General features: G+C 39.8%; 1 protein-coding gene across 1 annotated transcript in view; it reads left to right on the plus strand.

Annotated features, from left to right (window-relative positions):
• Positions 1-1,440: 1,440 nt before the first annotated feature.
• The window catches only part of bckdhb (branched chain keto acid dehydrogenase E1 subunit beta), a 74,707-nt gene continuing 62,118 nt past the window's right edge, over positions 1,441-14,029 (plus strand). The window contains exons 1-4 of the mRNA XM_063879764.1: positions 1,441-1,698; positions 2,602-2,679; positions 3,698-3,766; positions 10,722-10,855. Coding sequence (XP_063735834.1) covers positions 1,503-1,698; positions 2,602-2,679; positions 3,698-3,766; positions 10,722-10,855 — 477 coding nt within the window. The 5' untranslated portion in view covers positions 1,441-1,502. The remainder of the gene's footprint in view (positions 1,699-2,601; positions 2,680-3,697; positions 3,767-10,721; positions 10,856-14,029) is intronic.

Raw genomic sequence — 14,029 nt, forward strand, 5'->3', positions numbered from 1 at the left:
CATCCCCAGATAACAATTAGCCTTATGATAAAATTCAACTTGTATCCTAAAATGTTCCCTCTTTTATAGCTGTTTATAGAAATGGGCATATTTCAAACATTTAGATATTATTATTAATTCTACAGAACTGATAGCACAAATATTTCTGTAGAGCTTCTTACTTGGAAAGCATTGCTGTTGAATCTAGGGAACACATCTTACATTATTTTCCTATTATGGAATTGGCACCGTCTTGTGTTATAAAATCCCTTTTTTGCATGAAAGTTAAACTATTTTTCAGCACTGTAAAGGATTCTGTAAACTTCAGTTTGTTATGTGTTTAGCGACTGCATGAAAGAGCAAGGGTAATATATGCAATGAATAAAAGTGATATGGTGCGAAGTGTTTGGATATACATGTAGTTGGTCTTAATACATCATATTGGATCATGGGTTACTAATTTAAATTATTTGGAAATTAAAATATGGTTACATGAGAAAAGATAAACCACTATTGTCTCCCCGTTGGTAAATAAAGGTGTCAGAACAGACAATTACATAATATGTCTATGAAGGTTAAAGTTGGAGGTACCCAAATACCATAATAAGAAAATGAGAGGTCATTACAAACTTGAAATATAACGGGTTTGTTAGTATTGACAGTGGAAGTAAGTTACCCTTACCATCACTACAAACTTTGGTTCCATAAAATGACATGCACTCAGATGTAATCTCCCCAGGATTTAAGAAATTAATTTATGATAGTACAAATGATTAATGTGTACGTGTTGCAATACAATTTATTATGCTGTGTGTTTATAAAATAGTGTAGTGAATCGTTGTAACCCAAATATTGCTAAAATTCACCCATTTATTCGTCCCTTTTGGCTGCTCTAAGCACCAATACCGTAACAGAGTAAATATATGCGCATCCGGATTCAAACGAGGACCGGTTTGATTGGTTTTACTGATCAAAGGGATTCAGCACTTTCGCAAACATAGAGAATATATAGTATGTAAGTATCTGGTTGATGCAGAAACTCCCCAGGTTAAATTCAAGAGTGAAACCGCTGCAGTTTGATAATGACATGACTTTAGACACTATTTGTGCGCATTTACCGTATCTAAATTTGCAAAATCGCTACCAAGCACACCGCCCTCCTTTTGGGCCAATCAGAAACCTGTTATGGGTCGTGGAGGCTGGGATGGAGAAAAATAAACCAGAGGTCTAACTCTGCCACTATTTCTGGGTACCACAGAGAACCCCTTCTTTCCTCGTTCGTTAACTTATGATCCTGATTTAAAAACAAACATAAAAGAAAACTACAAATCAAACATAGAAAAATGAAACCTTCAGTATCAAAGCTAAATTTGGAACTCTTTTAATTAAAAAATGGGCGGGATTTCGGCCTGATACCAGGCTATAGGACGGTCCCCTCCCCTTAGTAAATGTCTCGCTTTAATAGACGATCATCCCACTTGGTTAATTTCTCGTGCCCTTCCTGTTCAGTATCAACAACAGTCATGGCGGCAGCTGCACGGTTCTTCATCCGAGGGGCAAATTCCAAACTTTCCATCACCGCCATTGGCACCGGGTCTCAGTGTTCATTTGGAGCCACTCTGGTGAAATTGTCTCCCAGCTCCAACTCTCGCACAAAAAGCCAACGAAGACATGCAGCGCACTTTACCTTCCAGCCTGACCCCGAACAGACACAGTATGGTGAGGCGGGCTAGTCGGCGGCTAACGTTAGCTTCATTAACAAGTGATACTTTGGGAATTTTCCAGTTAAGCTGCTAAAATGACAAGTGATTAAGCAACATATATGGAAACGTCCTGTGTTTAAGATATAAGGTGGATTATATCTATTCAGTTGTCATGAGTTTACCTTACTGCCGATACAATTTGAACGCTTTCAGTTTGAAGTTTAAAATGTGTCCTCAAGACTTCTTTTAAAATGACTATGCTGTTTATATCTTGTTTCAGGTTTCCAAATCAATCTCGTGTAAATTGCATGTTAGACTGGATTTGATCTTGTTCTAAACGTGTCAAGGGATATTTCATTTGTAGTGCACAGAGAGACTTCCTTAAACAGTTGAATGTGAAAACAGTCATCTCTTCACCTGGCTACACATGTGAAGAATGTATTACCAAACAAGTTGTTCAACAAGGATAGCATTTTATTACAGAAAGCACTTTATGATGTATCTAGTACTAGTACCACACACGTGTAGATGTGATCGTGTCACACAGGAGGGTGCTGTCCTCTATAAACTCTTATAGTCAGTCCCTTTTTAGAGAATGAACCTGTTGTCTATCATAGTTACATTTAACCAGGATATTGGCACCCAAACAAGTGCATTTTTACTGGATCCAGAAAAACCGCCCTTTACTGAGTATCAGCGGTTCCTTTTCCTTAAAAAAAACCACATGTGTAATTGATTGAAGGCAGTTTGACAAGTTTCCTTAAAGTATTTTCTTTCCTGCAATAACCGGTATGATCACTTAAAAATGTTTCTAACAAAGTACTGTGTGTCAGATCCATATGCAATGCCAGTGAAGAATATGTGCAGTTGTCATGTCCTTAAAAAATAATGTTTTCTTAATATTGTACACCATTTCTAGGTCCCACCCAGAAGATGAACTTGTTCCAGTCTGTTACAAGTGCTTTGGACAACACTCTTGCCAATGATCCTACGGCAGGTAGGGTGCTTACACAGGAAAGGAAAAAGCTGTCACCACATGATATTAAATCAAAAGTGTACCTATATTTCCTCTTTTATCATACATTTTTGAAAGAACGGACATGCTTTTAAATAAATGTCCTTGTATCAAGACGTGCAAAATGTTTGCCTACATTAAGATCCACAAAACATTACACACAAAATGAGATGGTGCAAAAGCTATCTGATCTATGTCACAATTGGAAGAATGTGTGTCCAGGAACATAGATTAGAAATGTTCTTTGTTTGTGTTTTACTGTCTTTCAACAGATATTTACCAACTACACAAAAGTTTGTCTTACCATATCATTTTTTCATAATGGAATTTTATGTTGCCAGTTGTGGGGTGCTGTCATTTTAAGAAACGGGTAGAAATCTCAAGTAGACTACTCATAATTTGAGCAGGTAAATGTCTGCCAATCCAAATTAAAGGCCTTCAGACTGTGGGGCCATGTGCGTGTGCGCACACACACACACACACACACACACACACACACACACACACACACACACACACACACACACACACACACACACACACACACAAGTTGAGAGAATTAAGTAAAAAATATCAAATAAACAAAAAAAAACCCATATTTAGTCAAAAAAAGAATCCATGGGATGCTTTGACCTGTGCATTTCTGGAGGTAAAGAGTTCATTTCTTTAAAAAGACTTTAATACCTTTGTTGAAATGACCCGAAAAAGTTATTAAAAACCCATTTAAATGATGATCATGGTATTGTAATTTAAGTAATGTATTGGGGAAAAAACAAGGTGTATAACCAGTTTAAGCGTGTTGAAAAAAAAAAATCAAACAAACAAAATCCCAAATCGGAAAACAATGGTTAACTTAAAGTCAGGATCTCCAGTTAAAGTTGCGATATTTAGAAGATGTTTCTTTGTATAAAAAGTGATGATTGATGTTATTTTACCCTCTTAAAGGGTAAATGGTGCTTGTGTCATTTGATCACTGACTGTGTCTTTTGATTGCCTGCAGTCATCTTCGGGGAAGATGTTGCCTTTGGTGGAGTATTCCGATGCACAGTGGGTCTGAGAGATAAATATGGTGAGTTTTTTCATTCCCTTTCTATTCCCACCATTCATTGCACTCAATTTGTGGTTCAGTATCTTGGCAACACTGCAATGTTTTACAGGGGCTGGGGATCAATCCACCGACCCTGTTTTGTCGCCCATTTCCCCTATAAGCCACAGCAACCCCATTCAGAACGCTCTACTACTAATTTTGCTTAATAAAACTGCCCCGTCAGCCACCTGTTCTTCCGCCTGCTCCACATGGTTTTGTCACTAGAAGGCAGCAGAGCACTGTGCAGAATCCTCTCCGGGAAGGTCACACGAGTGTTCAGTGTTCACCCAGAGGACCAGAAGGATCCGTTTGCTCTCGTTTGTCCTTCGCAGTGGAGTAGCCTTACAACCTTGAACCAGTAAGCTGATATAGGACGTCGATACAACCGCTGTGAGTGTGTTTGGAATACACTCTTTTCTTCTATTCTGTTGCTCAACGGTTTATTACATTTCCATTACTACACTTTACATTCATTAAGTTTGATAGTAAAGCTACAGGAACACCAGGTGGACAGTATGACACCTCATAGCAGGAAGAGCACCAATGCAAATGATCACATGATGTAGACGAGCCACTTAATGTCATAATAATTAACACGTGTAGACCAATAGAGTGGTGTAGCAATGACATCTTTTTCAAAAGAAAGTTAAGTAGATTAAGACATAGGAGGATTTTGACTTGGTGTTATGGTGTATACATATACATAACCATAAAACTAAAATTGGAACCATGATAAAAAACTACTTTAAGAAAACTATGATAACATTAAAAAATATAGCAATATTTAATAGAATATGGTTGAAATGTGTATACCCATAGAAATGAGAAGAAAAAAAAAGTGAATAAAATATGTGCATTCACAATGTTCAGAGGGATGTGCAGTACTGACAGTATTAGGATGAAAAACAAGATATTGTTTACATTGTGTGCATAAATGAAATTCATAGACTCTATGAGGTGGATGAGTGTCAGTGGGGGTCCAGGGCCTTGTTAATGAGGCTGGTAGTGGAGGGGAAGAAACTGTTCAGGGGGTGAGAGGTTTTTGGTCCTCATGGAGCAGCAACCCAGAAGTAAGCATGGCAAGGGCTCCCTCTACTGAAATAAATGGGACTTCTCATTTTGGAATAATGTGGGCTATTGGATCTTTAGAAAACACACGTTTATGATGCGTGCTGTGTTCAAATATGTGTTGCATAAAAGCTTCAGACACTCGCCAGTGGGACATTACAAAACTAGAATTTCTCTTAAGCTTTTATTAATTACAAACCTTAATTTTGAAATCTAACTGAAAAATCACTCAAAAAAGCAGAGGTGGGAGAAGTATTTAATAATATTTATTATAAAAGTAGAAGTACCAGAGTGTAGGATTACTCAGAAGTAAAAGTCCTGTTATCAAAATGCAAAAAAGTATCAGCATCAAAATATACTTTAAAGTACCAACAGTAAAAGTACTCGTCATAAAGATTGGTCCATTTCAGAATAATATATCCGATATGTTTTATAATTATTGATCATTAAAGTGTTCTCAAAGCTGGTAAAGGTGCAGCTAGTTTGAATGACTGTATACTGCAGGGTAGATTGTGAATTTACTCCAGGTGGAATTAAAGTCTGATTTAAGGGTTGATTTGTATTCCACATCATTAATCCAAAGTATCTAAAGGTATTAAATAAATGTAGTGGAGTCAAACTCCACCATTACCTCTGACTTGTAGTGGAGTAGAAATACAAAGTAGCATCAAATGGAAATACTCAATTAAAGTACAAGTATCTCAAAATGTTACTGAAGTACAGTACTTGAGTAAATGTACCTAGTTACATCACTGCAAAAAAGTAATTGACTTTAAGACGAGGGAGCCTAGGAGCGCTAAAATGCTAACTCATTACCGAGTCTATGACTCATTCCTGCACCACTCTATTCATTGGTCAAAACAGGCTCGTCTTACTGCGACACGTAGAGGAGCCATTGTCCATGCCATAAATGACACCTGACAGCCCTGTAGGCCTTTATGTCTTTTCTTCTGAGAGATTATCTTGTTGAGGGTTTCTTTTATTCTGCTTCAAATGTGTGTGTGATTGGATTCTTCTAAGAGGGAGTCAGCTCGGAATTATATCCAGCTGATGCTGCGCTCTTCTCTATTGATGAGTTTTTTCCAGCGGGTAGCAGTCGTGGCAGTTATTGGCTCATTACAGATGGTAAGGAGCTGGCACGTGCTAGCTGACAAGTAGCAAGAAATTGCAGTGTAGAGATGCCAATGATATGTTAGCGGTAATTTCACTGATAGGCCTTTTCCACAGCAGACATTTTGACTTTGTTATAGTGGGAAAAGTCTGGATCACTAAAAAGTCTTAAGAGGTAGGGAAATGTGTACAGAAATGGTATTGTCTTCAGTCAATATTTCTAAAGTCTTGAAAAGGACTCAAGATTTAAATTATGCATATAAAAGGTCTTGCATTTTATTCTGAGTGGCATTTTTAAAGTCTTAAAAAGTCATAAATGGAATTGATTTAAGCTGTACTTTTCCTGAACCTTAACAATCCTTTCTATTTTAGTGTCCCAGTGAGCCAGCATGCACAATACCAGGAAACTTAAGCTCAAAACTAGCTGCTAAAAGGAATCCATCACTCATTTAATTATTAACCCCTATGCTATTCCAACTGTAACATGTCAGAAAGCCTTCCGTGAAAAGGCTCATTGGGATTTAGCTCCCGCTGCCACTAGCTTGTGAAGTTTGAACGCACATCGAGCGCTGCATCTGCATCTCATTACATCAGTTATTTATGCGTCTTCCCAGTATTAGCCACTGAGGACTTTTCCATTCAGTATCAACCGGCAGTTCCTCTTTGACTCTGTAGATGACAGTTGGACAATAACATAAATCTGTATATGGACGGCAATAAAATGTGCAGGTCCAGTAGTGATGTTGAGCAGAAGAAACGTTCGTGGTTGTAAGCAATTTCCCCTCGATGCATTGACACATCTATAACATTTCAATAAAAATGTGTTTTTTTGTTCTGTAAATCTGGTAACAATAAAGCAATCTGGCTTTTTTCCCTGTCCAGAAAGCATTAAGCAGCCATATGTGTCCTCAGCTTAATCAGATCCTGTAGAAAAAATATGTGTATTATGGTACAGAAGAGGTTTAATAGTTACATGTCAATGGGTTCTTGTTTTGAGCTCATCTTGTATGGGATTTTTTTTCATTAGTGTTGAATCCTCCCCACAGTAGCCGGCTTTGCCTTTTTGTTTTCATTGACGTCAGAAGTGTCGACCTTTCGGAGAGGGATCATTATTTTCCATCTCATCCTTGTGTACAGTGGCCAGCGCAAAGCTGTTTTTATCCCTCTCACGGCTGAAAGGGACGCCGTGCACCTCTGCCCCCCACTGCCATTATACAGAGGAGGGGTTAATGCAGGGCGGACACTATATGAATGGCTTTTTACGAGGCAGATGCATTCAGCTCTCCGCGTCGCTGGATACCACTGAGGGCTGTTTCCCTGAAAACAACACATTGACCCCATTGTCCCTCTCCCTGATGTGTGTGTGTGTGTGTGTGTAGCCGTTTTTCTCTGAAAGCAGGCGTTGGTGCCAGACTATAAAAGTTACCCAAACATGTCGTCTATTTAAAAATACATTCTAGACTTCTGTGAAAGGCACAACTCAATGATGCATTTGGAGTGGTGTCAATCGAGTCGATCAAAATCCCAACCGTGATAAATCACACCAGTAAAATAATAGTATAAAGTTGTATTTCGGGGAAAGGTTAAACAAGTGGTTTTGGAATCAAGAAATGTATGCCAAACTGGTAGGAGAAATAAGAGTTTCCTTTAGTTATTGGCAGTAATTTCACATCAAGTAGAAAGCAGAATAAGAAACGCTTAACAAGGGTAGCATCTGCTACAAGCTGAATGTAAACGGCTCGACTGTTAAGTAATATTTCTCCCAAATTACAACCCCATGGCGATCCATTTAGCGATGACAGTGGTTAACTTGGCTATTGTCTCGTTGTTTTCGCCTTTTCTTTTTGTACTGACAGGCGAAGCAATTGCATGGCTGCCTTGTTCCCACCATGAAGCTAGCTAACATGGCAAGTTGGTCGGAACTCCAGCTATCCCCACAGAAATCTGGAGACAGAGGAGAGTAGGATCCAGACTTGTGGAGAAAAAGTAGATGAAAGCGATGTCGTCTCTCTCACATCATGGCCAACAAAAGGTTACTAACTGAAGAAAGGCCGTCAGCCAGGAGTCAGAAGGTCTATCTGGAGTGTAGTTTAATGTGCTTCACGGAAACATGTCTGCACCGTTTCAATCAATGGCTTCCGGACTGTTTGGGTCAACAGTGATTGCCCCAAGCTTCACCGCGAGGGTGTTTGTACCTGTCCCTATGACGCTGTGTCCCGGCAGCTAAAATGACCTTTATTGCATATTTTGACTTCAACTCCTTATATTTATAGACATACTTATTTATTTTATTCCAAAATGGTGAAACTGTCAAGAACATAACTTCACCCCAGGATAAATAATGTATTCTGATTGTTGACAGACATGGCTTCTTCCGGAATGAAACATCATCAAAGTTGTGGTTTTGAAATAGTGGTATTGCACACTTGTCAGGCTTTCATGGAACAACAGCTTATGATGCATGTTCACCAATAAATTTGATCTAAAGTTCCATCTGGAAGCTTTTTAAGACTGTACTTTCAGTCCAACACACGGGGGAACATCTCCTCAGCCATAGTGTCATCTGTGTTTGCCATGTAATTACACATGTACAAATCCCCTGTGGAATTACAGGAGCAAAATTGGGGTCAAACTTGGTAGTATGATTAATTAAGGTTTTGAGAATAGTTGTTAATGTTAACAGCCTTAGCTTTTGTCATTAATACACTTGCTGTGGACTGCTTTAATGAAACACAAAACCACACACACACACACACGTTACGTACTGTCACTTTCGCACAAAGCTGGCTGCATATTTGAGATTTTCTTCAGTCTGAGTGGCAAGGCCCAACATTTCGATTGCTTAATTGTTCTTTCCTCGAAGTGTTAGTGGTGCTGCGGTTGCTAACTGAACTCTGCGAGCACATGGCAGGGCGCACGAGGGCAGAAGGAGTTTTCCCAGGAAAACAGAAAAAGACTGCTTTGGCAAATACACAAAGATAGATGACAGCAAAAAATAACACGCTGTACCCAAAAGTCCTAATCTTGCGGCTCATTTTCAGATTAGAGGGTGGAGAGTGGAATTTGTATCTAACTTTTTTTTCCAGTCTTTACTCGATGGTGTACAGCTGAGGAGTCATCAGATCATCACTTCGTTTATTTCAGGCCCGCATGGCATGTTAAGAGAGCGTTCTGCAATCTCAAGTGTGTGCCCCGGACCTTGCCCTCTTATCAAGAAAACCTGTTATTCCTTAAGCCCTAAAAACCCTCTGACACTCACTCACATCTGGCTTTGTCCTGAGTGGTTCCTATCAGCATTCTTTACCAAGAAAACTGAGAAGACACGCTTAACTTTCACCCCTTTCCAGTTGTCAGGGAACAGGAAATAGAAGAGGATGTATAACAAAAGATTCAACAGGAATTTTGGACAATTATTATGGATTAGAACTGTAATTTTACCTCGCTAATCCTCCTCAAAACACTTCACTCAAATTAGATGGAAACACAATAGACTCAATTGAAACGTCTTTGTTAGAATTTAAATTGTTCCACAAAGGATCAGCTCTGGTTTCAGACTTTGAAAGAGATTTAAGGGGCCCTATAATGCTCTTTGGGGTTTTCCTTTTCCTATAGTGTGTTATATAGGTTTATGTGCATGTCAATGTACTGCAAAGGCTTAAATCGAGAGAGTATGTAACACTCTCGCTTGTATTGGCTAGCGCTCCAACACATAATGGCCTAATCCCCTACACCCCACCCCTACACAATATACTAAAAGTGCCAACTAATGCGCTGTTCCAATCCAACAAATGTGGAGGGGAAGCGAGGGGGAGTGGGTTATCAAAGCCTCCAACAGCGAGTCTGCATTGCACCTGACTTCCCCTCCTGCGCTACCTGACCGACTCAACACTGTGTGTCCGTCATGAAACACGCTTTTTACAAACAGTTCTGCAAACATTTACTGATAAACTGCAAAACAAGATAGACATTTAACATCGTCATAACGATGTGAACAACGTGATGGTTTCCTTGGTTTTTTTTAATCTTAGGATCATATACCCGTGTTTTGTCTAGAAAACTGAAATTTGTTAGAAAACATTTTCTATATTTACAGGGATCGTTGCAAAAACGAAGAAGCTTATCATCATTTTAAAACAAAAGGAGGTTTACAAAACATAAACGCCGTTAAAGATTTTTGGAGATTTATTTTTGTTATTTTTTTATTGTTTGTCCAAGAGATGCTGATTTGAAACCGTTGTTACGAAACGTTCCGGAGTGTTCCCAAAGCTTGTTACTGTGTTTACCCCCTCCACCTGGAAGGGAGACTCATTCAGCTGTGAGTGTGACTACAGACCGATTTTACTCTGTCACGCTGTGGGAGTGGGTCGGGAATCGGGCCTATATGTGATAGGCTAAGGGGTAGGACATTTCCAACACATTTCTAAGAGGTTGACCAATCACAACAGAGCCAGCCAAGTAACCAATCGGAGAAGACTAGGCTCTGGTTTCAGACAGAGGATGAACGGACAGTCAGTACTTCTTTTATTCAAGTAATTAAAAAAGGACTCATTTATTGTAAAAAGAGTCGTAGGGACACTTTACAGTTGTGGTAAGTAGTTATCTCCTGTGTAGTGGCTGCCACACATTTACACTCAGCGTGAACTTGTCTCTCTCAGATACATCAGTTAGCTTCCTCGCTCTGCAGCCAGAGGCCGACTTCCACTACAAGCACTTAATCTTCTCACTATTTTTCTCCTCCTCGTTGCTGCTGTCTCCCCAGGTAAGGACCGAGTCTTCAACACTCCCCTCTGTGAGCAGGGCATTGTGGGATTTGGTATCGGCGCTGCTGTTGCTGGTGCCACAGCCATCGCTGAGATCCAGTTTGCCGACTACATCTATCCTGCTTTCGACCAGGTAAGAATAGAGGCTGCAAACGAATGATGAGTCTTTATAAATTATTTGCCAATTCAATCAATCGATCGATCTATTGTCCAACAGTCCAAAATCATTCACTCCAGTCATAAATCACTACTAACAATCAAATTCTCACATTTTGGAAGCAGGAAACTGCACTTAAATATAAATCTCTTTTGTTTCTCTTTTTACAGCTTCTGTTCAAGGTTTTTGAATATAGAAAGAGGTCAACACCCTTAAAAAATGTTAAATCCTTTAACAAAATTCCTAAATTCAATAAAGTGATGAATCAAATGACATACTTTTATTAAGTCAACTTAAAAAACTTTAAAAAATATATTAGTTTTGCTCTACTGCTGCTAGACTGCCCTCTTAAATCATTTATTCTACAGAACATTATAATTGTTATAATATCAGTGTAGCCTAATCTGTATCTGCAACTGTGATGAAATACTGGCTTTATAAAAAAATAAATATATATATATTATATATATATGTGTATATGTGTATATATATATATATATATATATGTGTATGTATATGTGTGTGTGTATGTATGTGTGTATGTATGTAGGTAGGTAGGTAGGTAGTGGGACTTCTGGCACTGAGAGGAGGAAGCTAGTCTCTCCAGCCGTAAGCAGGCCGCAAGGTGGTCATCAGTCATGGTGGATCTGTATTTTGACTTAAAGATTTTCATATGTGAAAAGGCAGACTCACACAAATATTTTGATCCAAAAAGTGCAGTCAAATTCTTTGCAGTTTGTCTGAGGTTGGGGTACTTCTCTTTCTGCATTAGATTCCAGAATTGGACATTTGTGTCAGGTCTCTTGATTTGAGCTCAATGTCATTATTTAGTGTGAGGATCTCATTCTCAAAAGCACCGCTATCCAGGTTGAAGAGTGATGCCACTTTGGACGTTATACAATCCACATCTATATTTTCCCCAAATGGAAAACTGAGAACTGACAACAGGCTCAATGGATGCAAAGTCAGTAAATCGCCTGTCAAATTCTGACAAGATGCTTTGCACTTGATCATCATAACGTGCACTCTCAAGCTCCGCACAGTCTTTGCCCTGACGCTTAAGTTCTGTGTCCATGTGTGGAAAGTTTCGCAGATCTCACTGTTGCTACCTGCTTGACAGCAGCTGTAACTTACTTTTAAAGGTGTTCATGGAGCTGATCATGTTGATGATGCGTTTGTTCATACCCTGCAGCTCTAGATTCAAGTTATTGAGCTTGTCAGTCAGATCAGTAAGAAAGGCTAAATCCAAGAGCCACTGACTGTCTTCTAGCTGTGCATACTCAGCATGGTTTGAACGTTTCAGAAAGTCTTTAATTGCGGGCAACAATTCAGAAAACCGTTCCAGAAATGTACCTCTGCTGAGCCACCTTACGTCTGTGTGCAGCAGCAGATCTGTGTGTTCTGCCCCGGTCTCCTCCAGTTGCGCACGGAATAATCGCCTCTGCAGACTCCTGGCCCGAACGGAACAGGCAATCTTGTTGGGCACATCCATCACCTCTTTCATATTTAAAATCTTCCCGCACAACCCTTGCTGGTGAATTATACACTGGTAATTCAGGAAATCCAGGAAAGATTCAGACTGTTTGCACAATCCAATGAACCCAGCAGTACGTCCAATCATTGCTGGAGCCCCATCGGTTGTAATGAAGACGAGTTTGAAGAGGGGCAACTTGCTCTTACGAACGAATTCCATAAAAACCTGAAAAAAATATCTGTGCCTCTTGTGTGCCCTCTCAAAGACAAAGTGGTCAGCAGCTCTTCTTTTACACTCATATTGTCGAAAACCATTCTAATGAACACACAAAGCTGAGCCACATCCACAGCATCGGTGGATTCATCGAATTGCAGAGAAAAACACTCACATGTGTCAACTTCATTCCTCAATTGCTGTTCAACATCCTCCGCCATTCCCTCGCATCGCCGTGTAACAGAATTTCTTGATAGCTGCACATCCTGAATAGCAGACACAATCTCCTTTCGATTTTTTTAATCGGCAAAAAACGCATCTGCAGCTTCCATGAACGCTTCTTTCACAATCTCACCATCTTTGAAAGATTTCTTTCCTTTTGCAAGAACACGACAGACACGATAAGAAGCTATGGTTGCAGCCTTACTCGTGATATTGGGCCTGGTAAAAATGGACTGTTGTGCTGCTAGCTGACTTTTCAATTCCTTGACTTTTCGGGCGTGCCGTGGTGATTTAGCTGGGAAGTTTGTATCGTAGCTCTTGTGGACCGTCTTGAAATACCGCTCCAAATTCCCTTTCTTTGGTAAAGCCACATTTGCATTGCAGATAAGACAGACGGACTTGGCATTCGAATACACGAAAAAATAATCCTCCTCCCACTCTGAATGAAAATGATAAGTTTTAGATGTTTTAGCTTCTGCCGCCATGGTAGTATCCACTCGCTCTAGTCAAGCTTCTCGCACCCTTCCGAGTCCTTAGTTACAACCTAGCAACCATACCATGCGCGCAGATAGAAAGAAGCGCGTGAGACTTTTTCTTTGATTATGCCTGATCTACCTTACTATAGCTGTACAAATCTACACACTGCTTCACGCGATCAACAGTTCATTGTGCCTATTTAAGATGTTTTAAGTTGGAAGTTTTAATGTAGGCCTAATTTACACAACAGTAGGAGGATAGCCTACACACAACATTTTCTCGCGATCGACTGGAACTCAGCCCGCGATCGAATGGTAGACCGCGATCGACTGGTTGGGCACCCCTGCTCTACAGGATGTTTCTTTGATTGATTTACACAGATAGACATTATACAGTATGGCAGACCTATCGATGCAGTACGAGTACTATTCATGTTGTTGAAACCTTTAATCCCTAGATATTCTTTTACAAACTACCACTTTAAAAACTAAATGTTACTTAAAGGTATCTTTTGATAATGTAATGTTGATGCGTTCCAGTGGATCACATTCTCTGGCACTCTGTAGGTGTTTGGTTAAAGGGACGAGTTAGAATGAGGGGGAAGTCCGCTGGCCCCTCTCCTGAAACCTGCCTTTTGCATCAAAACCCTTCTTCTCCAAGTCACACTCCGGAAAACAGGAGGTACAGACATCATACAGTTGCTGGTGGAATCAACACACTCCTTCCAGGGATGACTGCTTTTATGAAAGCTCGGGGAAGACTTT

Source organism: Eleginops maclovinus, chromosome 3 (genome assembly GCF_036324505.1).
Source record: "Eleginops maclovinus isolate JMC-PN-2008 ecotype Puerto Natales chromosome 3, JC_Emac_rtc_rv5, whole genome shotgun sequence".
Classification (NCBI taxonomy): Eukaryota; Metazoa; Chordata; class Actinopteri; order Perciformes; family Eleginopidae; genus Eleginops; species Eleginops maclovinus.